The 24,023-nt window shown below is 41.9% G+C and overlaps 1 protein-coding gene across 11 annotated transcripts in view; it reads left to right on the top strand.

Annotated features, from left to right (window-relative positions):
- PLEKHA1 (pleckstrin homology domain containing A1) overlaps positions 1-24,023 on the top strand; it is an 82,485-nt gene that overhangs the window by 31,967 nt on the left and 26,495 nt on the right. For all 11 annotated transcript variants that reach the window (XM_073354159.2, XM_073354161.2, XM_073354162.2 and 8 more), the window contains 3 exons: positions 2,059-2,156; positions 22,386-22,517; positions 23,531-23,674. In XM_073354159.2, coding sequence (XP_073210260.1) covers positions 2,059-2,156; positions 22,386-22,517; positions 23,531-23,674 — 374 coding nt within the window. The remainder of the gene's footprint in view (positions 1-2,058; positions 2,157-22,385; positions 22,518-23,530; positions 23,675-24,023) is intronic.

The raw sequence follows: 24,023 nt of genomic DNA, 5'->3' as shown, positions 1-24,023 counted from the left end.
CCCATTCATATCCATTCAGAATGCTGCTGCAAAGCTCCTTTTTTTCTAGCCTGTTGCTATGTCACCCCATTCTGCATGCTCCACTGGCTTTCATTTTCAGTGCTTTTCATGACTTATCTCTCATTTAATATTGGAAAGGTTGACTCCCACCTCTGATTGGCCTATGGTGCCAGCTTCTATTGCCCACTTGTAAAATTTTCAAAGAAGCACTATTGTGCTTCTTCCAATGCTGCCCCTAACACTTGGGAGAAACTTCCTGTAAATATCTGCAAAACTAACTCATTCTTCTAATATTGCCTTAAAACAGAGGTGGGCAAACTATGGCCCGTGGGACCATCCTGCCCGGCCCCTGAGCTCCTGGCCCGGGAGGCTGTTCCCTCCCCCGCCGCCACGTGGCACAATGCTCTGGGTGGCAGGGCTGCAGAGCCCAGCCTGAACCAGTGCTCTGTGCTCTGTGGCTGCGTGTCCTGGTACAGCCACGCTGCCAGCCATGGGCGCTCCAGGCAGCATGGTAAGGGGGCAGGGAGTAGGGGCAGGGGTTTGGATAGAGGGCAGGGGAGTTCGGGGGGTGGTCAGGGGTGTGGATAAGGGGTCGGGGTGGTCAGAGGGCAGGGAACTGGGTTGAATGGGGGCAGTCGTCCCTGGGGGCAGTCAGGAAGGTGTGGGGGGTTAGAGGCGAGGGGTCCGGGAGTGGTCAGGGAGAAGGGGGTGGTTGGATGGGGCAGGGGTTCTGGGGGGTCAGTCAGGAAGGAGGGGGGGGTTGGATGGGGCGGCGGGGGGGCAGTTAGGGGTGGGCGGTCAGGGGACAGAGATCAGGGGTGGGAGTGTGGGGTAGGGGCTGTCAGGGAACAGGGGGGGTTGGATGGGGCAGGAGGGGGGCTGTCAGGGGACGGGAAGTCGGGGGGGGGGGTTGGATGGGGGCGGGGGCTGGGCCATGCCTGGCTGTTTGGAGGGCACAGCCTCCCCTTACAATTTCAGAAACCTGATGCGGCCCTCAGGCCAAAAAGTTTGCCCGCCCTTGCCTTAAAACTTTCCTTTCACAATAAGCCTACAAAAAAACTTGACAATGGTTAGGCTGCTGTTATGATGAGACCACAGCTTACCATGGTGACCAATATTGTCTCATTGTTTCCTTGTTCTCCGCTGTTGGTTGGTCTGTACCCATCTGTTGTCTCTTTCCTTACACTTAGATTATAATGTCTTTTTTCCCCATATTTGTACAGCACCTAGCACAATAGGATTCTGATCCATGACTGAGTGGTCCTAGGTACTCTGATGATAGAAATAAACAGTAATCTTTTATGTGCAAGCTAGAAAAGAACCCAGTACTCTGTGTAATGGATTGGAAAACATCCAGAGGAAAATCCTACTTGATAGAGAAATAAGCCATTTTCTGGGGAGCAGTAATGTTGAAGTGTGGCACTAACATGCCTAGACAGATTAACAATTCAAATTGTGCATCAGTTCTCCAATAGTACAATAGACAAATCCAAAAGAGTGATTAGAAGTCATTAAAAACCGATAGCTAGGGAGTAATAATTGATAGTCTTGATTGCACTTAGTAGGTTTGAGCTTATCCCAACCCCAAACAGGTTAGTCCAGGTGGATAGCGTGTTTAACACAAAAGAATAGTTGGGGGAGGAGAACTTGTTGCCAAAGATGAGAATTGGTCAGACTGGAAAGGGAAATACCCAGACTCTAACAAGCATGAAAGCTGGATGTAGTGTGAAATTTAGACTAAACTGAGTCAAGGAGGGACTGCATAAGATGGCGACCTCTTAGTACAACAAGGTTTTTTTCATGGCTGTTTTCTTACAGCAATTCCTATGTTGGGTAGTAAAGTATTAACTGGAAAGTTTTTGAAAAACACAATTCATATCTGAAATTATTTAGCTATGTGTAAAACAAGATAAACTTAAAGTAGCTGTAAGTTTCATGAGATTTCTGTGACAGTATTGCATAAAAGAGGAAGATGGAATAATCCAAGTTGAGTATTTAAACTGTCTGATTTCAATTATTTTTTCAGTGCAATTTAATTACTTTCTAATATCTTAACAGTTATGAATGCGGGGATGAGAAAGTATTTTCTACAAGCCAATGATCAGCAAGACCTAGTAGAATGGGTAAATGTTCTGAACAAAGCTATCAAAATCACAGTAAGTAGTTCTATTAATTTTTCCACAATTGAGAGCATTAATCATCTGTAAAGAGACATTGTCAAATAGAAATCTAGTCAATCTCAAATTTTACATCGCCCTCAAGGATCATTGCTGATTTTTGTAGATTTTTTTTTTTGTCTTTTAAAAATTGTTCTCTTCCCCTATTGCTAAGCCCCATACAAAAGGAAGAAACTGACTCTACAAGGGAAAGAGGGAAACAGACTGAAGATATTTTATTTTTACTTAGAAAATTTGACAAAAATAGATTTTTATCTAATTTTTCAATAGTAACAATAGTTTACAAAATTACTGAAGTGTACTTTTTAGTTAATGTGTTTTTAAAGTATTTGGTCTTTCTTTTTTTCTCCTTTTGTGGAAGAGGTTGATACGACCATATTGTAGTTTAACCAGTGCAGTTGTTTTCTGGTCCCTTCTGAGTTTAATTTAGCAATATTTGAAGAGAATAAAGTTTATGTTATAGGGGGCTTTGATTTTCAGTTGCATCTAATGCAAACTGCTTGTATGTCATGGCATTCCACAGATCCTGACAGTGAAGGGTTAATTTAACAAATAAGTTGTTCTTATAGAGGTTTTTGTTTTGCACCAGACCAGCTTGTTACCACATGACCAAAAATGCCCACAGGTTACGTCTGATCTCTTCATGAAGCAGAAGTTACTTTAGCCTATTTTCCTTCGTGCTGTTTCAGAGAGAAAACTTCATAAGTGTGCTTCCAAATAAACACACAGGGACTCAGACTGAGCACAGTATGTGTATTTGTACTCCAGCTCCCAGTTTTCAGTAACCTGCTCCTCTTTAGGGTGCCTAGGGAAGTGGCATTTCTAATTGTTGACATGGTTGCTATTTGATTTAGCTCATTTTTTTGTGGAATTACAAATATATTTGTAAAAATATTTTGTTTCTACTTTAGGTTGGTTACTGTTGCTTTCCAGTTAGAAAATAAACTGTATCAAAGCAATGTATTAGATAGTATTTGATCCTTATTTTTAAAAAATACTTAAATAGAAACTCTTTGAGGATATCACACACACAAGTACTCTACAGTGTTAGCATTTTTAAAATGGAGTAAAATATGTTCACTTAAAACTTAGTAGGATTTTTTATGTTAAAAGCTGCATAGCTTTCACTAATTGTTGAGTACTTTATTGCAGTTCAAAATCAAGGAATTTAGTTTGTCAGAGGTGATTATAACGTGTCAAATTTGCATTTCAAAAGGGCTGAATATATGAGTAGGCTTCATTTGCCTAAAACAAGTCCGATTGTTTAAATACTGGCCAATTGTTTTGTGCTAGTTTGTTTTAAAGTTATTTGATAAGAGTTATCTGAGAATTCTACCTAACTTAAGGAGAAGATCCCAAGTATAATATGGAGTCATAACAGTTGACTAGTTTTTCATAAGTATGTAGGTAGTGGCATTACTTGTTGGAACTGCTAACCTTCTAGGCGGTGTTGAATTTTACTGCATTTTATTTACTAATTTTTTCAAAATGTAACCTGTGAACATATATCTGGTAGTTCAGTGTATTCTGTAGTTACTATTACAGATTAGAATATTCTTTTGGCACAGGGAGTCAGGATTCCTGAAATTAAATTTTATTGGGTTTAGACTGTTTTAGTTCTAGGTATCAAGTACCAGTACCACTTCCCAAATTTGGGGTTAAACTTTGCCAACTAGGTAGACTTCATTGAGTTTGAAATACTCTGCAACATAAGGATCTTATTGTCATAATTTATGGAGTGTCTCCATTATTGACAAGAGTCCTACATCTCCTCATTGGGCTCAGAGCCTGAGGGACAGATATTGCCTTCACACTCTTTAGATCACTGAACTGGCCACAGAGCATGGACTCAGGTTCTAAGCCCTCATATGATGTCCTCCTGTTTGAACAACCCAGATGCAAAATACCTTCCATGGCCTTGCTGGTTGTGGCCTGTCCCAAGGGAACTTAAGGCCCCATCAGTCTCTCTCATCCTCTTGTACAAGAACTTATTGAGTAGGCTTATCAGCTTGTACACCTCACCACAGGGTTGGACCCTATTAAGGAAGAAGGAATCATGGAGGAACCCCTAAACCCCTAAATACTTCCACGTATTTCCTCCTCTCTGGAGGACACTCTTATACTTGAGTCCACTTCTTCGCCACCAGAGGAATTCAAGGTCTTTCAGTACCTGAAAAGAGAAGTTGGCCATTATAACAAAGCAGCCTTTGGCGGGACACTACTGAGAATATCAGTTCAGGACAAACTGCTTAGAGCAGGGCAGTCACAGCCCAAGGCTGGGGGTCCTTCACTACTAAGGCACACCAAACCAGCTAAACAGAGAGGACTTCAGTCTTACCCCACTGGCTAACCAGAAGTCATACAAGCAATTCCCTCAGACGCTTCAGTTTCCCAGTATCACACAGGCACCACTCCTTCTGGGGATGAATGGTTATGAAAACCAATACCCCAGTAAAAGAAAAAAGCTTCTCCCGATCCCGAAGGACCAAGCCCCAGACCCAGGTCAATATAAAAATCAGATTTTGCCCACAAATCATGCTGTTGCCAATCCTTTAGAATCTAAAATCTAAAGGTTTATTCATAAAAAGAAAGAAATATAGATGAGAGTTAAAATTGGTTAAATGGAATCAAATACATACAACAGTTGCAAAGTTCTTAGTTCAGGCTTGTTTCAGACTTGATAGGATTACTGCTGATCACATCAGAACATTCCTGCCTATAGTTTTTTCAGCATATGGCATCGTGAACTTAAGTGACTGCATGCAGACTTCACCTCATCATCATGCAGATTTACGTACCCCACAAGTGCTTCAGTCCCTGGAGTGGTTGTTGAGACCATAAAACATTTGCAAGGGTATTCCTTTCTACCCTTTGAGCCAGCCATGACTTCAGTGAGTGGTTAGGGCACTCATCTTGACATGCTGAGTGCACAAGCCTGTGGTCATCTCAAGAAGTCTCTCTCCTCATAAACGTGCTGGCACTATGAGCCAGTGTTCAAGACCTTTATGCCCATCATCAAGAATTGGGTAGTGCAAGTGGTTATACATAACTCCAGTGCCATGTGTCCTCTCAACAGACCCGAGGTGCCAGATCAGCTCAGTTGTGTCAGGAGGCAATCTGTTTATGGAACTTATGCATCAGAAATGGAGTGACGCTGAAAGCTTTCTATATTCTGGAAGTGAAAAACGCCATTGTGAAGTGAAAAACACAGGATTTTTGTTGACCATCATGAGTGGTCTGTCAGAGGGGACATCCTTCTCCAGATCATCCAGCAGTGGGGAATATCTGATGATAGATTTATTCACCACCAACCTGAACAACAAGTGCAGGTTTTGCTTCAGCTGGCCTTGCTCCTGGTTCCATGACAGATGCTTTTCTTTTGCTGTGTCTGGTCAGCTGCTAATATGTATTCTATTCAGATCCTCTAATCCCCAGGGCAGTCAGAAAACTGGAGAGAGAAGGCAATGTTGATCCTAGTAGCACTGGCTTGGCTGAGACAGTGCTGGTTCACAGACCTGTATTAACTTTCTGTCAGGCTACCTATGAATTTCTTCTGCTAAAGGGCTTTCTGTCTGAGAATCAAGATCAGTCTCTGCCCCCCAACCTTCAATCTCTCCACCTCCATTGCATGGATTATCTCTGGCTAAATGCTAGTGGGAAAACTGTGTCCAAAGATGTCCAAGCTTTCTGCTCTTTATCAGAACAGGATTCTAGAACTACCTGTGTAGCAAAGTAGAAGAGATTTTCTGTCACCACATTGCATGGACATTACACCTCCACTGGATTACTTGATACAACTGAAGTAGTCAGGCCTTTCAGTCAGTTCCATGAGGATTCACCTGGCTTGCATTTCTGCAGCTTACATGCCAATAAAGGTGTTCTCGGAGTTCTCTCCCCCTCTGGCTTCCAGATTTTTGAAAGGTCCAATTAATGGCTACCCTAAGGATAATGTGCCTCTCGGACCGCATCCAAAGTTCATGCCAAAGATCTTTACCTGAATTGAATCAATCTGTTCTGTTTCTAGTCTTTTTTTTCCTAAACCTCAGGTGACACTGAGCCAGTGAGGGTTAAGCAGCCAGCAGGCTAAATGACCCAAAATCAACCTTTAAGGACATACTAGAAAAGTACTGAAATGGTAAACAAGGCCATTTCTTGTAGATAGTTAGCAAAGCCATGCTAAAAAAGTAGCATTCTTTAAATGTAAGACTGTATTGTCAGAGAATCAGAAGTAAATACTAATTGTATTTGTCTGTTTACCTATATCTTGTTAGAAGCTTAACAGTGTGATCTAATTAACTAGTAGAAGCTTAACTTTGGTTCCTGCCTTTAATGTTTCATTACTATATCATATTCAGAGTTAAAGGAATATTCACATTTAGATGAAACTTGTGGTGTAATATCATTCTTTATTTCTCTTTGAAGTTTGTAGTAAACTACCTATGAACGGTTACCTTTTGAATAGTTAGTTGCCTTATGCTAATGAAGGCAACTAGTTACCAGTGTGTGCCTAAGAAGTTGTTTTACTTCAAAGCAACAATGTATATTACCTATTCTTCATCCAAGAAATGCCTGCTGTGATCACTGGCTGCCAAAAGGTTTATGAGCTGAGCTTCAGCTATAAAAACTTTGGGACCTGATCCTTACTATCTCAGATCTGCTTACATTTTGTCAGGGGAAGTTCAAGTCACAAGACTGAGGTCTCCAGGTCTGTTCTGTTGTTATCCCTGCAAATTCTCATGGAAGAATCTGAACAAACTCTACACATGGACTGCCCATATATAATCTATTGAACTGTTTCTGGAAGGACTAATACAAACCAGCAGCCTCACCATCTCTGCTATGAAACTGACCTAAGAATTTTATTCGTATCTGTATGTATAATCTTTTAAATTTAGTAACTTTCTTAATTTTTTAAAAAAATCTTAGATTAGTTAATAAGAATTGGCTATAGCTGTGTATTTGAGTTAGATCTGAAATATTTATTGACCTGGTGGGTAGTGTGGCGTCCTCTCTCTTGGGATTGGTAGAACTTTATATAAGGTTTTAAGTAACCCTCAGTTTATGGACTTGACTGTCTGGATGGGAGCCAAAGACTGGATTGCTTAAAGGGAAATGTATTTTAGCTTCTGAGTAACCAGTAAGATAGCCAGTAACAAAACAGTTTCTGTACTTGGTGAATCTAATTAGAATAATAGATCACCAGTTTTGGGAATTGTCTGCCCTATTATTTGCGGTTTTCCCTGATTGAGCATTCTCAATGTAGCCCCTCCAGCGACACTTCGCTCCGATCACACTTCATTCTTTCCAAGTAGAGGAAACACTTTATACTTTAAATATTTACCATTCTACCTCAACACCATTAAGGTGTTCAGAACCTCTCTACTAAGCCTTATGTAGCCTATGCCAAGAGGGTCAAAGGTCAGCCAGTGTTAACAACAGTATATATCACCCTGGATCTCTGACTGTCTCAAGCTTTGCTGTGATCTTCTGCACTAGAGTAACAGCTGATTCCACCACGGCCAACTCCACTTCATCAGCCTTTCTGACTAACGTTCCCATAATGTACATAGGTGTAGTGGTGACATGGTTGGCTGTACATTCCTTTTCCTGACATTATGCCTTCACTTAAGCCTCTGGTGGTGATGCAAGCTGCGGCAAGTCCATGTTGCAGTTGCTGTTCAGATTATCTGAAGTCCCACCACCTGTAAGAGAAGTGCAACAGTCACCTAAGGTGGAATGTATATGTGCACTATCACTTGAAGAAAAAAATGGTTAGTTACCTACAGTAACTGTTCTTTGAGATGTGTTGTGCACGTATGCATTCCAAGACCCTCCTTGCTACTTTGGTTAATACTGGCATAAGCTGTGAGAAGGAATGGAGAGGGAGGCAGTAGATAGGCCCCTTTTATAGTCTTGGCTGGGCATGAGGAGAGCAGGGATGTGTGTGCCCCCTAGTGGTACTTCTGGCAAAAGTCTGACTCAAGTGCATTGCTGGCCAGGCATCAAAAGAGGAATGTATATGTGCACACCACGTACTGGTTTTATCAGATAAGTATATTGGTTTATGGCTGGTATATTTGTGTGTAAATGTACTGTGGAAAAGACTAGTATGACACTTCATTGTGGCACTTTAAAAATTACTTTGCAAATATTTGATTTTTTTCCAGTGTATGTACTCAATAAAAATATTCTGGGGATGGCATTCTTCATACAAAAAAATATACATTTTTAAAAGCCCAAATTTCAATAATTGTAAGTGATCCAAGTCTTGTAGTGCTGATATCTGCTAGCTTTATTAGTTACATTGTGTGTATGATTTGTATAATTGCTATTAGGTCTAATTTTCTTGTGTATACTGTAGATAAGCTGATTTTGAAAATTGAGAAAATCTTTTTTTCCCAAATGTATAATTCCTCTACTTTTGTTAGTCTGCAAATGAGTAGAATGTTTACCAAACTGGTAAACCATGTTATCACTCACTCATTTCTGGATTGGTTAGTGTTTAAAACTAGATATTTCCTTTAAAAATACTCTTCTTTGAAAGACTCCCTAGGGGAAATCAAGCTTCAGAACCACAGGGCGTGGCAGAAGTTTAAGTCACTTTTACAAGATATTTTGAGGATCGAAGAGCAAGCCTGCTCAGAAAATACACCTCCACATGCCTTCGCAACCTTGGGCACCCAATGATCAGGGGTACTGCATCTGTAAAAATCATTTTGCTACATGGTTCAGGATGGCCCACCTGGGTAATATGTTGCATACAGTAAGAGTGTAAAAGAAATAAAGGCAGAATGTCTGTCTGTTTCCCATCTGTCCAGGTAATTGGCTCTGTTTTTGTGCTCCTGGTATTAGTCTACTTCAAGGCCCTTTACGGCTAATCCCCATGCTACCTATTTTTTGATTCACTATTGTGAGATTGACTCCTACCTCTGATTGACTCACACTGCCAGCCTCTTTCACCCACCAGTTAAATTTTCAAACAAGCGCTTTCGTGCCTTGTCCCATGTTACATCTCATGGTTGGGAAGAGCTCCCTGTAAACCTCCTCAAAGCCATTTAATTGTTCTCGTTCAGTTCCCTCCTTTAAAACTGTTCTTTGTCATGGTGCCTACTAAAATCTTGGCAGTGGTTAGACGGCAAGTTTGCTGAGAGAACGGTCATGCTGACCAATACTGTCTCATGGTTTCCTTGTACTCCTCTGTTGGTCAGTCTGAATCCATCTGTTGTCTCTATACTTAAATTGTAAGCTCTTTGGGGCAGGGATCATATTTTTGTTTTGTGTTTGTACAGCTCCATGAAGCACAATGAAGTCCTAATCCATGACTAGGTTCCTAAGTGCTGCAATAATACTTGGAGAATGTGGGAAGAAAGACTTGATTGAGATAAGTCCTGCTGGATCAAACTTCTCTACATGTTTAGCTAATGGCAGACCTTTCTGAATTCACAAAAATACCTTGAATTTGAGAAAACCCCTGATACCTAGGATCTCATGGTTTAGTTCCAGAGGGTCACTTTCATTGAAAGTAGATTTCAGAGGCAGCTGAGAGGGCATGGCAACTTTTTCTTATTGATCAAGTTGGTATGATTGGAAGACTTCTTACCAATAATTTCCTGTCTGCTAGCAGTGGCTACCACAATTCTGAACGTCTGGGCTCATGGAGGTGGATCAGCATTTTGGCACTGCGTGCTTATGGCCATGCCTTCTCTTTTCCCACTTGCCACCAGATGAGTTATGCTAAATCTATAAATTTACATCACATTATTAACGAATACTCTGAATGTAATGAAATAACTCTGTATGTTAGACCAAGAAAGACTGTCATGGTAATGATTTCATTTAATATCTGGCTTTTGGCTCACGAGCCACTGAGGTTGGGTAGAAGTGTGGGAGCTGCTAGTAGAAAGGAAATTATTAAGGTCTCACACAATTCTGGGATGTTTGGGAAGTAGTGAGCAGTGAATGGATGTAGGGAGGATTAAGAAAAAAGTTTTTGGTAGGAAAGAAAGTACCTTCTCCTTTTCATAAGCTCGCTCAAAAGTCTGCATTATTTCTGGGTTACTGCCTGCAGGAGGTTTGTCTCTGCAGAAAGCCGACAAGTCACCTTAAACTGCTTAATGAAGGTGCTAGCTATAGACCAAGTTGCCACTTGGCAAACTTCCTACGAGGGCATACTTGCTTATTCAGCCCTTGTGATTGCTAGGGATCTTCTCGGGTGCACCTTGAAACAGGAGCCTCTGATGCTTTGTAAAATTCCTCAGTGCACAGTCTAATCCACTTCTCAGTGGAGGGCTTGGAGGTTATGTCCCTGGCGTTTTTGGTGGAAGGACACAGAGCATGATCTCATGGACTCTGTACACTTGAGAGACTGTCAACACTCTTCTGACATCTAAGGTGTGCCATGTCTTTTCAGTTGGATGTAGTGGTTTTGGATAGAACAAAGGAAGAACCTTTTTGAAAGCATGGAAGGAGAAATTAACTTTAGGGATAAAGGATTCTGTCATCCTGAGCACTACCTTGTCCTTGTGGAATGCGCAATAAGGCTCCTGTATAGATAAGGCTGCCAGCTCTGACACTTGTCTGGTGGACGTGACAGCTTTTAAGGAACAAGTCTTAATGAGTAAAATGCCAACATGGAAGTCAAAGGCTCAAAGGGATGGTTGTTGAGGCCCCCAAAGCTTGCTGTAGGCCCCATTTTGGAAAAAGTGACCTGGCCCCTGGTCTGGCTAACCCGATTGCTCAGCGGAATCTGAGTACATGAGGGTTGTCTTCCAGGGAGCCCAAGGATCCTGCGAAAGAGTGTGCTACTAAGAGCAGATACCTGACATGCAATGGTACTGGAGTGCCCTCTGTCTGTGCCACCTTCTTGGAGAAAATCCAAAATGTCTGGGCTTCCTGGATTTCTGGGATTTGCATTGTGCTCTTGGCAGATATTGACTTTGGATCTGATAGAGAAGTACGCTTTCAGTATTGATACTGTCCTAGAGGTGTACTAGAGAAAAGCAATGTCTTAATGACTCTGGAGGACAGACCCAGATCTTCTAGCACTTCGCTTTCAATAGCCGGGCTGTTAGCTGATGCTGTTCTGGGTCTGGATGAAGAAGATGACCTTCTGAGAAACTGTCCGGTTTCCACAGAGGCTTGAGTAGAGGCTCCAATTTCAGGTCTATATGGTCTGAAAACCAATACTTGTGTTTTCTGGACTGCCTTCAACAGTAGTGGAAAGGGTGGCAATGTGTAGGTCCTGTGTCCAGCTGTGTGATAAGGCATCTGTCCCCATGAATCTGGGATGGTCTCCCTGGTGAAGTATTTCAGCTTCTCTGTGTCCATATGATTCACTAACAGGTTGGTTGAAGGGAGGCTGAATGTCTGAAAGATGAGATTGAAAACCTTCTGATTCAGGCACCACTTAGAGTTGTTGATCCTGCACCTGCTGAGCCTGTCTACCTTTCAGTTGAGATTCCCTTTTATGTGGATAACTGTGAAGGAAAGGAGAAACTGATCCACCCACCTTATTTTCTTCCACGGGTAGTGCCGAGCTCCTTGTTTTCCATTGGTTATTTAAATATATAGCTGTAGTTGTATTGTCTGACTGAACCAGAACATGATTCCCTTTTAGGGCAGACTGGAACCATTGCAGAGCCAGCTTGACCACTCATCTCTAAGGTGCTTATGCTGTGAGCTCTTTTCTCCAGCTTCTAGGAGTCTTGAGCTGTTTGGGTCTCTAAGTGTGTTCCCCAGCAATGCAGGCTGGCATTAATTGTGGAACTTGACGATCTGGAAGACAGGTGGCATGCTTTTGTGAACACTGTTGTAGGCTGACCACCAGTGTAGGGAGTTGATCATTTGTGTCAGAACCTATGCTTGATCTTTCATGTGTTTCGGGGAGTGGTCTTACGCTTTTTGGGTGAAGGCTTGAAAGGTGGCTGATGTGTATAGGGATCACCTCATGGGTAGTCATACAACACCAGGAGGCCCAGCAGTTGAAGACACAGTGCTATGGGAAGCCTTCTGTGCTCCAGAGCAAGATGATAAAATCCTGAATTTTCATGAATGTTTCTAATGAATAGACTTTTTTGCTACCAAGGTGTCTATTTCTACCCCTTGGTGAGTGTTTTTTCTGGTCGACTGAATCAAGGAACTTTCCTTGACATTGATGATGAAGCCACACACCTCTAAGAGATTGTGTCCGAGACGTAGCTCTATGTGCTGATGACGGTGATGGAGTGCTGATCAGCATTTCGTCCAGGAAGTGGTACAGGTGGGTTCCCTGTGATCTCAGTCTGGCTATAATCACTACCAGCATCTTTGTAAAAACCCTGGGGGTTGAGGACAGGAGTGTTTGGTACTGATGTTTCTGGCCATAGACAAAGTTCAGAAGTTTGCAGTGACATGGCCTGATAGGGTGTGTGGGTATGCATCTGCTAGATCCACTGAAGTTAGGAAATGCTTTGTCCAATCCACCCTTGGACAGAGAGAACACTATAGAGGCCAGAGTCTTCATCTGAAACTTTTCCCTCTTCCACTTGTTGAGCCTTCTGAGGTCAAGCATGGCTCTGATACCAGCCCCTCCCCAGTGCACATCTGAACAGTGAAGAAGATGGAGTAGAACCCACAGAGCCTTTTTTCTTCTGACGGAATTATTTTTATCACTCCCATATCCAGAGTATGAGATTTTGTTCTGGATCAAATTTCGTTTTATGGGGTCTGTCATAAATATAAAGGGAAGGGTAACCACCTTTCTGTATACAGTGCTATAAAATCCTTCCTGGCCAGAGGCAAAACCCTTTCACCTGTAAAGGGTTAAGAAGCCAAGATAACCTCGCTGGCACCTGACTCAAAATGACCAGTGAGGCGACAAGATACTTTCAAAGCTGGGGGGGGGGGGGGAACAAAGGGTTTGTCTGTGTGTGTGATGCTTTTGCCGGGAAGGGATCAGGAATGCAGCCTTACAACTCCTGTTAGATTAGTAAGTAATCTAGCTAGAAATGCGTTAATTTCCTTTTGTTTAATGGCTGGTAAAATAAGTGGTGCTGGATGGAATGTATATTCCTGTTTTTGTGTCTTTCTGTAACTTAAGGTTTTGCCTAGAGGGATTTTCTATGTTTTGAATCTGATTACCCTGTAAGGTATTTACCATCCTGATTTTACAGAGGTGATTCTTTTACCTTTTCTTTAATTAAAATTCTTCTTTTAAGAACCTGATTGTTCTTAAGATCCAAGGGTTTGGGTCTGTGTTCACCTGTGCAAATTGGTGAGGATTATTATCAAGCCTTCCCCCAGGAAAGGGGGTGTAGGGCTTGGGGTGATATTTTGGGGGAAGGTGTCTCCAAGTGGGCTCTTTCCCTGTTCTTTGTCTTGTCCTTGAACCGTATGCTGCCACCACCAAGCATGTTAAACAAAGCTTGTACCTTGGGGAAGTTTTTAACCTAAGCTGGTAAGAATAAGCTTAGGGGGTCTTTCATGCAGATCCCCACATCTGTACCCTAGAGTTCAGAGTGGGGAAGGAACCTTGATAGGGTCTTTAGAAATGGGTGACAGGATGAAGACTGGATGAGGTGAGGGAGGGACTGGAGCCTGAGGGAGTATCCCTGGCTTGCTATCTCCCAGACCTACTTGTCTATAGTCAGTGTGAACAATTCTTCTAGAAAATAGGAAATTCTGCTCCTTCGTTCTCACCCAGGACTGAAGCTATGCAGTCTGTCACAGGAGTGGATTGAGGGGAAGGGCTGAAGTCCCTGTGGACTTCCGCTCTTTACCCTCCTTCCCCCTTCCCCCCCCCCCACCTCCCGACCTCAATTCCCCTGTTTTCCTTTGGAGAGTCTGTTCCTTCTCTGATACCTCTGTGAATACATAGCCAGGAGGAGCATTTCTGTCTTGAGGGCTTGTCGTCTCTAGTGCATGGGTTTTGCAACGTTGTCAGCCACCACCTTTCCAGCTCTTCTCCAAAAAGGAGGGAGCAATTAAAGTTGGCCAAGCATAGGACCTGCTTGGAGTGGATATCCACCTTCCAGGATTGGAACCGTAGGTGGTGCTTGGCTGTTGGGCTGGAATCCTTGGCTTAAGCTGAGAACTTCATTGCATCCTTTGAGGTGTCAACTACAAATCCTGTGCTAGGGAGACTTTCTTTAAAATTGAACCAAGGTTAAGGTGATCTCTGTCCTTGAGGACTCTGAGATCTAGCCAGGAGAGAGATGCTATTGCAAAGCAGATAGCTACCTGGGATGCTTTGAGGGTGGCAGAGGAGGCCTCAAAGTTCCTTTTTGAGAGTGGCCTCCCTCTTTGTATCTATGAAGTCCTTGGGGTAGAACATGCCTTTTGAGGGAATTACCATATCCCTTGCAAGAGATGCTACAGCAGCTTCAACCTGCGGCATTTCAGCAATAGAGTCCTTCAATTTTGATTGATGTAGAGCCTGAGGGTTGCTCTTGTTAGTTAGTGTGCTTGCCCTTTTCAGGCTTATTCCTTTAATCCTCAGTCACTTCCTCCATGGAGGGATGAAAGGGTATTGCAGTTCTGAGAGGATTTTAAGGGGAGAATTTACTCTGAGGCTTTCTCTTGAAATCCTGTTCAGGTTGAATTTGAATTGTGAAGATAACCTTACTGCACATAGTCTGGAATTGCTCATGAAGGGAAGACATCTGATATATTCTTTGAACTCAATTGCTTGCCTTCCTCAGTGGGAGGGAGAAGAAGAGGAAGAAGTCAGAACTTGTACCTCCTGGATTTTCTGTGGTTCTTCTCTCCCCCCACTCCCTTTTTTTACTTTAGTTGTTTTTTTAAGCTGTTTTTGGATGTGTTGGGTAGAAGTTCTGCTTTTGCTTTTGAGGCATTTTAAAACTTGCCTTCCTTAGGGTCTGAAGCCCTCAAGATCTGTGTCTGAATACTCCCTCTCTGGGAGCCATTCCCTCCCAAGAGGGTGGAGGGGACTCACCAGAGCCCCCTTGGGTAAATTGGGAGGGAAGGGTAGAAGCCCAGTTCTTTAAGACTTGTGGTGAGGAGTAGGGTGAACAGACTTGTGACCCTACAAACTTTCCTCTTTGTTCTTCAGGAGTCACCTGAGACTTAGCCCTGAATTGACTGCCTGGGGTGGTTCTTGTTTTTTGACCCTCTCCCTGCTCTGCAAATAGAGCATCACTTGGCTTTCACATGGTGCTTTCTTGACTTCTCTGCCATACCTGAATAGGGGCAGAGGAGCAGACAGGGAGATGCTGCAGCAGAGGGTCAGGCTGGGTTAAACCACCAAACTGTTAACTGACCCAGGGAGGATCAGTAAGCTGAAAAGATGAAACTGCTCACTACTGCCCAAGCTGAGAAAAAAAAAAATTAGATAATGAATAAGGGTGGGCGCAATTGAACAGCCTGCTGCTGCAGAGGCAGAAAATCTGTTGACAAATGGGAACAGAGGTCAGAACACATGGTGCCAAAACACTGATCTGCCTCTGTGAGCTGCAAAATGGAGGGGAACAGCCCAGACATCCAGAATTGTGGGAGAAGCTGGGTTGCAGAATTGATTTTTTTTTTCTGTTAGATTAAAGCAGCGGTTCTCAAACTGTGGGTCACAACCCTGTTTTAATGGGGTCGCCAGGGCTGGCATTAGACTTGCTGGGGCCTAGGCTGAAGCCAAAAATCTGAGCCCCACCACCCAAGGCTGCGGCCAAACCCTGAGAGCTTCTGCCCTGGGTGGCAGGGCTCAGGTTACAGCCCCTACCCGCCCAGGGCTGAAGCTCTCAAGCTTTGGCTTCACCCCTCCTCCCCCAGGGGGGTGGGGCTCGGGCTTTGGCCCCTCTGCCCAGGGTGGAGGGGCTTGGGCTTCAGTGCCCCTTCCTGGGGTCATGTAGTAATTTTTGTTGTCAGAAAGGGGTTGTGGTGCAATAAAGTTTGAGAAACCCTGGATTAAAGCATGGACTGTAGTCAAGGCCCCTCATGTTTTTGCTGCAGAATTTAGGTCCAACTTGTCACAACATACTTGGATTCTACAATGTTCTAATGTGACATACTGGTAATTCTGCAACAGCTTTTCAGTTTTTTAAAAAATAGATTTTTAATAACTTCAGACAAAATGAATACAATCTATACAGTAACCCTGTTTTTATTTAAATGTTTATGCTGTCTCTATTTTCATTTCTGATTCTAACATGCCACAGAGCTATGTTAATCCTTATAGATAACTGCATTATAGAAGCCCTGACAGTGGGAGAAGAGAGAGGGAATTTTGGCAGTGGAATGGGAACAAATGGAGCTCTTAATATCTGAAGAAGTGTTGGAGGAATTGGGATAAAGAAGACAGGCCATCTCTCTCTCTGAGCTGTTTAAGGTTATGTGAAAGATCAGGGAAGGCAACATTCTTTTACTTCATGTTTAGTTCATGTTTTGAAAAGCTTTTTCTTCACAAGCATTAGTAGATGACACATTTTCGAAAATGAAAGTTTAGGTTTTGGAGCATTGTTCAGTGGCAAAGGATTCTGTGGAAAATTCTTCGGCTGCACATTCACAGAATGCATCCTGACCAGTGAAAGTGTGCTCAAGAGAGAGAAGGGAGCGGACATAGCATTTTATAGGAAGACCATGTGACTACAGCACATAAAAACACAATGCTTGTACACACTTTGACTCTCTTTCCTCCACTCTTGAGTTCTGCTCATACGGTTTGAGTAGTGCCCTACTAAATTCACAGCCACAAAAAACGCATCATAGAGAAATCTGGTCTTGTGTACTTTTACCCTGTATTATACCAATTTCCTGGGGGAGACCAGAGTTTCTCAAATTGGGGCTCCTGACCCAAAAGGGAGTTGGGGGGAGTCACGAGATTATTTTACAGGGGATTGTGGTATTGCCACCCTTACTTCTGCACTGCTGCCTTCAGAGCTGGGTGGCTGGAGAGTGTGGGCCCAGCCCTGCAGGCAGCAGCACAGAAGTAAGGGTGGAAATACCATACCATGCGATCCTTACTTCTGTGCTGCCGCTGGCAGCGGACTGCCTTCAGAATAGGGCTCCTGGCCAGAAGTAGCTGCTCTCTGGCCACCCAGCTCTGAAGGCAGCGCTGCCACCTGCAGCAGCGCAGAAGTAAGGGTAGCAGTACCACAATACCCCCTACGATAACCTTGTGACAGCCCCCTTTTTGCGTCGGGACCCCTACGATTACAACACCATGAAATTTCAGATTTAAATAGCTGAAATAATGAAATTTACTATTTTTAAAATCCTATGACTGTGAAATTGACCAAAATGCACAGTGAATTTGGTAGGGCCCTATTTATGAGCAATAAAGGAGTCTAATATATGGGGACAAGTTTTTCTAGTATCCAGATTTGACTGGGTGCAGTGTGTGGTGGGGTGCTATAGAGGAACTGGTTGCAACTTCTTGATTGTGAGGCCAATTCCAGGACTGCTGTAAACTACTCTGGCCAGATATAGTAGCTCTGGAGGGCTGTTATGCCAGTCATGAAACCTAAACTGCAGTAACTTTGAGGCCCTTATTCTTGACATATGTCCACTTTGTTGGGAGCTGCAGGAGTTGGTGGTATAGGCTACTCTGAGTATTCCCAGCAAAAAGATCCATAGGCATTACAGACCCATGCACCTCCAGAGTGGAACAAAGGAACTGGATCTGACCAACAAATCCGGCCCACAATTTCCCACCATATATTTAAGGATATTTCCATAGAAATATTTTTCTTCTATGAAAAATATTTCTATCTTCTCTATGGCAACTCTAAATGAACCACACATTGCCATGTCATCCTAAAATTGCCAACTACAAAATTTAGAACTAGTACCAAAGAGGAGTCGAAAGGAATTTTGTTCCTCATAGGAGAGGTAAGATGACACAGGCCGGATACAGGATTGAAGAAGTGTACATTCTTGTTGTTCAGACGTTGAGCCCCCCAATTACTTGAACAAAGTTAAAATTAACTTCACCTTTATTATTATTCTTGTAAATTACATTGAGAACATCATGAAATTATTCAAAATCTTGAAAATATGAACCTTCACTGAATTAAGTTCATATATGATTTAATGGAATGGAATCCAATTAATCAAGATTTGTAGAAGGCTTGACTGATTTTTAGCAATTAGATTGATACAAAGGTTATACTTTAACCTCTGTCTATAGCATAGTCAGTTAATAAATCCTTCAGACTTCACACTTAATCCTCAGATTATTGAACTTTAATGTGCCTTGGGTTATGCTAACAAACTTCAATCGAAAATGACACAAGCTGCATCGCCTTTCTTCTTTTGTGTGTATCTTACTGTGCTTTAGGAGTACAGCTATCAAAAAAATTAAGCATATTCGTAATTAGTGCTGTTTATCCAGTGAATAATTCAGCTGTACTTTCTGCAAGCAAACTGCCCTAGGTAATAGTTTTCTGTCACGGCTCTTGGAAACTTTTAACATCCACTTTTCAGTAGATTATTTCCAGTACCCAAACATCAAAGCCACTCAGAAGTAGTAGTTGTCTTTTCCCATTGCATTTGTGTTTATAAGTAAAAACTATTATAACTGAGACTTTGATTCGACTAGATTTAAGAATTGTAAAGCTCATAAAGCAAAATACTTTCTCTTTTGAAGAACAAGAAAGAAGTTGCTTCTTTATTTATACTCCAGACCAAGATATACAATACTGAAATTATTAGATCAGCCATACATCTGATATTTTTGAATTGCTCTGCCTTTCCTAAATTGGACGTTCTTGACCCTTGTTCTGGGGTTCTGATTTGTTTGAAAGCAGGCTAATCCAAGTCATAAAGATGTTACCTTTTGGAATAGAATGCCTTTGTATTGCTTCCAAGGATAGAAAACTATGCAGTTTTCAGATTTGGCACAAACTCAAGAACAGGCAGAATCAAGCTCCTGAAGAGCCGGCACCTTTTAGCTCCGCTTTAGCAGACTGACGTATTCAAAAGCATTCAAATATTTAAAAATATTTTGGAAATACTGTGTCTTGATGTGAGACTTTGCAAGAGGGCTTATTGTCAGATGCTGTGGGAGACCATTCAGTGGCAGAGGCACCATTGTGACTGCAGCTCCTACTGAGCCGCAAGGAGCACAGTCAAACAAGGTGAAGAAGAAAAGGAGTAGCTGCTTCTCCTGATTATCTAATAGATGGATGCTTATTTTGCAACCATCGATGACTTGATTTTGTGTGAAGTAACAAACCTTTGTAAAGGTTTTTCAGATGTGGAGGCTGGGGCAGATGGTTTAGAACTATTTGATTCTGACAAACTGGGATAAACATAGCCATTTTTGAAAATAGCTAAGGCGGAACATGAACTGCTTTTGCTTCCGGTATTTCTCAAAGGTATTTCTCAAACTACCTGAAAATGTTGTTTCACCAGGTAATCCTATTTACAAAGGTTGGGTGTCAGTTTTAGACACTTTCAGAGAGAGTTCCTAAAAGTTAGTTCCCTCAGCACTTCCTGTTTGTTTTGGAAAGTACTAGATCTCCTATTTCCTTTCTTTGGTGCTCCTGTGATACAGTGATCTACTTTATCAGTACTCAGTATGAAGAGGTAAGTGGTATTACTCAGCATAGTCCCATTTGCCTTTTGTGTAGCTCGTATAACACACCTCACCTTTTATCCCCCTCTCTTGATGAAATAGTGCCAATTTTTGCTTGAAGGTAAGCTAATGTCCAGAGATTTCTTATAGTAGTGTATCAAGTTGAGTAACTTGCATAATCTGCATACAGTTCTTAATGTGTCTGTCTTAAATTGCTGTGGAACACTAATCTTTGGATCCTATTGTTAAACTCATCTTACAATTTGCACACTCCTCTCCCCAAAATTCCATGTTAATGATTCTCAAAAAGAAAAGGAGGACTTGTGGCACCTTGGAGACTAACAAATTTATTTGAGCATAAGCTTTCGTGAACTACAGCTCACTTCATTGGATGCATTCAGTGGAAAATACAGTGGGGAGATTTATATACATAGAGAACATGAAACAATGGGCGTTACCATACACAGTGTAACGAGAGTGATCACGTAGGGTGAGCTATTACTAGCAGGAGAGCAGGGGGGAAAAACCTTTTGTAGTGATAATCAAGGTGGGCCATTTCCAGCAGTTGACAAGAACGTCTGAGGAACGGTGGGGGAGAGGGAGGGAATAAACATGGGGAAATAGTTTTACTTTGTGTAATGATCCATCCACTCCCAGTCTCTATTCAAGGTATACCTTCAAATCAGCGGCACTGCTATGGGTACCTGCATGGCCCCACAGAATGCCAATGTTTTTATGGCTGACTTAGAACAACGCTTCCTCAGCTCTCGTCCCCTAATGCCTCTACTCTACTTGCGCTACATTGATGACATCTTCATCATCTGGACCCATGGAAAAGAAGCCCTTGAGGAATTCCACCATGATTTCAACAATTTCCATCCCACCATCAACCTCAGCCTGCATCAGTCCACACACGAGATCCACTTCCTGGATGCGATGGTCACATAAACACCACCCTATACCGGAAACCTACTGACCACTATGCCTACCTACATGCCTCTAGCTTTCATCCAGACCACACCACACGATCCATTGTCTACAGCCGAGCTCTACGATACAATCGCATTTGCTCCAACCCCTCAGACAAACACCTACAAGATCTCTCTCAAGCATTCTTACAACTACAGTACCCACCTGCTGAAGTGAAGAAACAGATTGACAGAGCCAGAAGAGTACCCAAAGTCACCTGCTACAGGACAGGCCCAACAAAGCAAATAAAACACCACTAGCCATCACCTTCAGCCCCCAACTAAAACCTCTCGAACGCATCATCAAGGATCTACAACCTATCCTGAAGGATGACCCATCGCTCTCACAGATCTTGGGAGACAGGCCAATCATTGCTTACAGACAGCCCCCCAGTCTGAAGCAAATACTCACCAGCAACCACACAACAGAACCACTAACCCAGGAACCTATCCTTGCAACAAAGCCTGTTGCCAACTGTGTGTCCACATATCTATTCAGGGACACCATCATAGGGCCTTATCACATCAGCCACACTATCAGAGGCTCGTTCACCTGCACATCTACCAATGTGATATGTGCCAGCAATGCCCCTCTATGTACATTGGCCAAACTGGACAGTCTCTTCGTAAAAGAATAAATGGACACACACATACTGTTCCTCAGATGTTCTTGTCAACTGCTGGAAATGGCCCACCTTGATTATCATTACAAAAGGTTTTTTCCCCACCGCTCTCCTGCTGGTAATAGTTTACCTTAAGTGATCACTCTTGTTACAGTGTGTATGGTAACACCCATTGTTTCACTTTCTCTATGTATATAAATCTCCCCACTGTATTTTCCACTGAATGCATCCGATGAAGTGAGCTGTAGCTCACGAAAGCTTATGCTCAAATAAATTGGTTCGTCTCTAAGGTGCCACAAGTCCTCCTTTTCTTTTTACGAATACAGACTAACACGGCTGCTACTCTGAAACATGTTAATGATTATTAACCATTGCATTCTTTAGCCCTGAAGATTTTGCATTGAAGTACAAACCTGTATCTTGTCATTCTATAAAGCCGCTTGAACAGTATGGATAACTTTTTTCACCTTGCTCCAGATATTACAATTAAAGCAAAGTTTCAGTTTAGTTCATATTGTTTCATAGTAATTTAAATACCTTCATGCTAAGCATTAAATTGTGGGTGAAAATGCTGCATCAAGCAGCAAAGACACTTGTCAAACATCGACACGATAGCTTTGTATGAATAGTAACTCTTTGCATTACAGTAGTACCTAGACACCAAGGTTTGTGGTCCCATTGTACTAAGCAAAGTTTAGACATGTAGTAAGAATCCTAGCCCCAAAGAGCTTAATGACAAGGTGGGAGAAACTATTTCTACTTTACAGATGAGAAATTGTGGCACAGAGAAACTGACTTGCTGAAGATTAGGTAGGGAGTTTGTGGCAGAGCTGGAAAGTGAACCCTGATTTCCTGAGTCAAAGTCAAGTGTCTTAACCACAGATCAGGTTTTTTTTTTTTCTGATATCGAACACAAATCTGTTGCAAACAGTTACCTATTGAGATATTTCTTTAGAATTAAAAACTAGTTGTAGAAATCCTTCTGGAGACTGAATGTGAGTGCTTGAATAATAACTGAGGCTTTTTAGGTACCTAAGCATGGGGATTACTAGCTTTATTTTTAGTCTTAAAACAGGGGAAAACATCAAATTATTCATCATGTCTAACTTTTCAGGTACCAAAGCAGTCTGATCTGCTATGTCAACCTGATAGCTCAAATCGCCAAGTTGAAAATCCGGGTGGAAAGAAACAAGTGTCTTACAGAACAGAAATTGTTGGTGGTGTTCCCATCATTACACCTACTCAGGTAATAGCTTCATACCAAGTAAGGAAATGTTATAGTGGAAGAGTTGTGCTATGTGTCTGTCTTGTCAGGATACTCTGAGATACATTATTTTATCAATAATAAATTTGTCAACCCATCCATCCTCATCCAGAAGACTCATACTCTCATAAGCTTGCTTTTTAAATTGTTTACCTGATATGGTATCTAGGTGTCTCTTCAACTATTTTACTTTTCTGTGACTGTATGAAAGATTACACTTTTAAGTGTTGACTTTTTTACTTCCAAGAATTAGACCCCCTATATGAGTTTGAATTTCTTGGCATGAAATGAGTTTCTGACATGAGCAATGTCAAAGTTGTTCAAGTTAGTCGATTACTGAAGTTAACTGATATATTTGTTTTTGCGTTTTGCAGTGGAGAAAGGAAAGATACTGATTGGCTCAGAAAGCCAAGATTTTTATAAACGGTGTGCTAGAAACCTGATTGAAAATAAAAAGTTAGTAATGGTTAGATCTAAAAGTAGATGCACTGTCATTCTACTGAACTTGACACTCTGTGTACTATCTTATGCTTTTAGGTCACGTTGGGGGATTGATTGTTCTGAAGACTTGCATGACTGGCCCAAATCATAGTTTTGGAATTATCTAGACTGTTGTACTCCTAAACAAAGTCATTCCATGGATTAATTTTTTTTAAAGGGAGTAAAGATTTTGTTTCTTAGGTCTTCAACATACTATTTTTAATTGCTTTATCTGTTTTAATGTGTTCATAATCTGTTTTCAAACTGTGTAGTTTTGAGCAGTACCTGGAGTACTCCAGTAGGCCTTATGTAGATAATTGTCACATTGATATTACTGCTGTACTGCAGTGTCAAGTATTTGCTGCTTCTAAACAAATCAGAGATGGGGTTTGTGGGTACAGGGTGGACCAAATACCAAGTTTAGGGAACCAAATACACTTTCATTTTCTGTTCTTATATCACTGGACTTTGGAGCAAACGCTGAACATCCTGAACCTTTCTCTGATTCATTCTAGAAAGAAGAATTAAATGAATGTGGGGAAGAAGATGACAGAAATTACTTGAAACGGTCACAAAGCCACCTTCCTTACTTTACTGCTAAACCTCCCCCAGACAATGCTGTTATCAAAGCTGGCTATTGTGTTAAACAAGGCGCTGTGGTAAGTGATTTGGAGAATAATGCATTCCTCTTGTGAAGAACAGAGGCCCCAAAGTTATTACGGTTACTTTGCATATTATACTGAGATCAATTGATACTGATCTTTGGTTTTTACCAAATAACACTAATGTTGTTAAAATATTGAGGGTAGTTAGAATTAGAATTTTATCAAATGGGTGGTGATTCAGTAGTAGTAGTATGTGTTTTATCTCTGTATTGGTGGTATTTCAACTTTTGTGGGGATTTTTTGGTGCTTCCACTTGTTTTTGTATTAGTTTAAAATTTAAGACGTTTTGGAGAGGAAAACATTGCTGCACATGGGTTTTAGGCTAAGTGTGTAATTAAGGGAT

This window comes from Lepidochelys kempii, chromosome 7 (assembly GCF_965140285.1).
Source record: "Lepidochelys kempii isolate rLepKem1 chromosome 7, rLepKem1.hap1, whole genome shotgun sequence".
NCBI classification, from domain to species: Eukaryota; Metazoa; Chordata; order Testudines; family Cheloniidae; genus Lepidochelys; species Lepidochelys kempii.
This window is presented reverse-complemented; position numbering and strand designations above follow the sequence as displayed.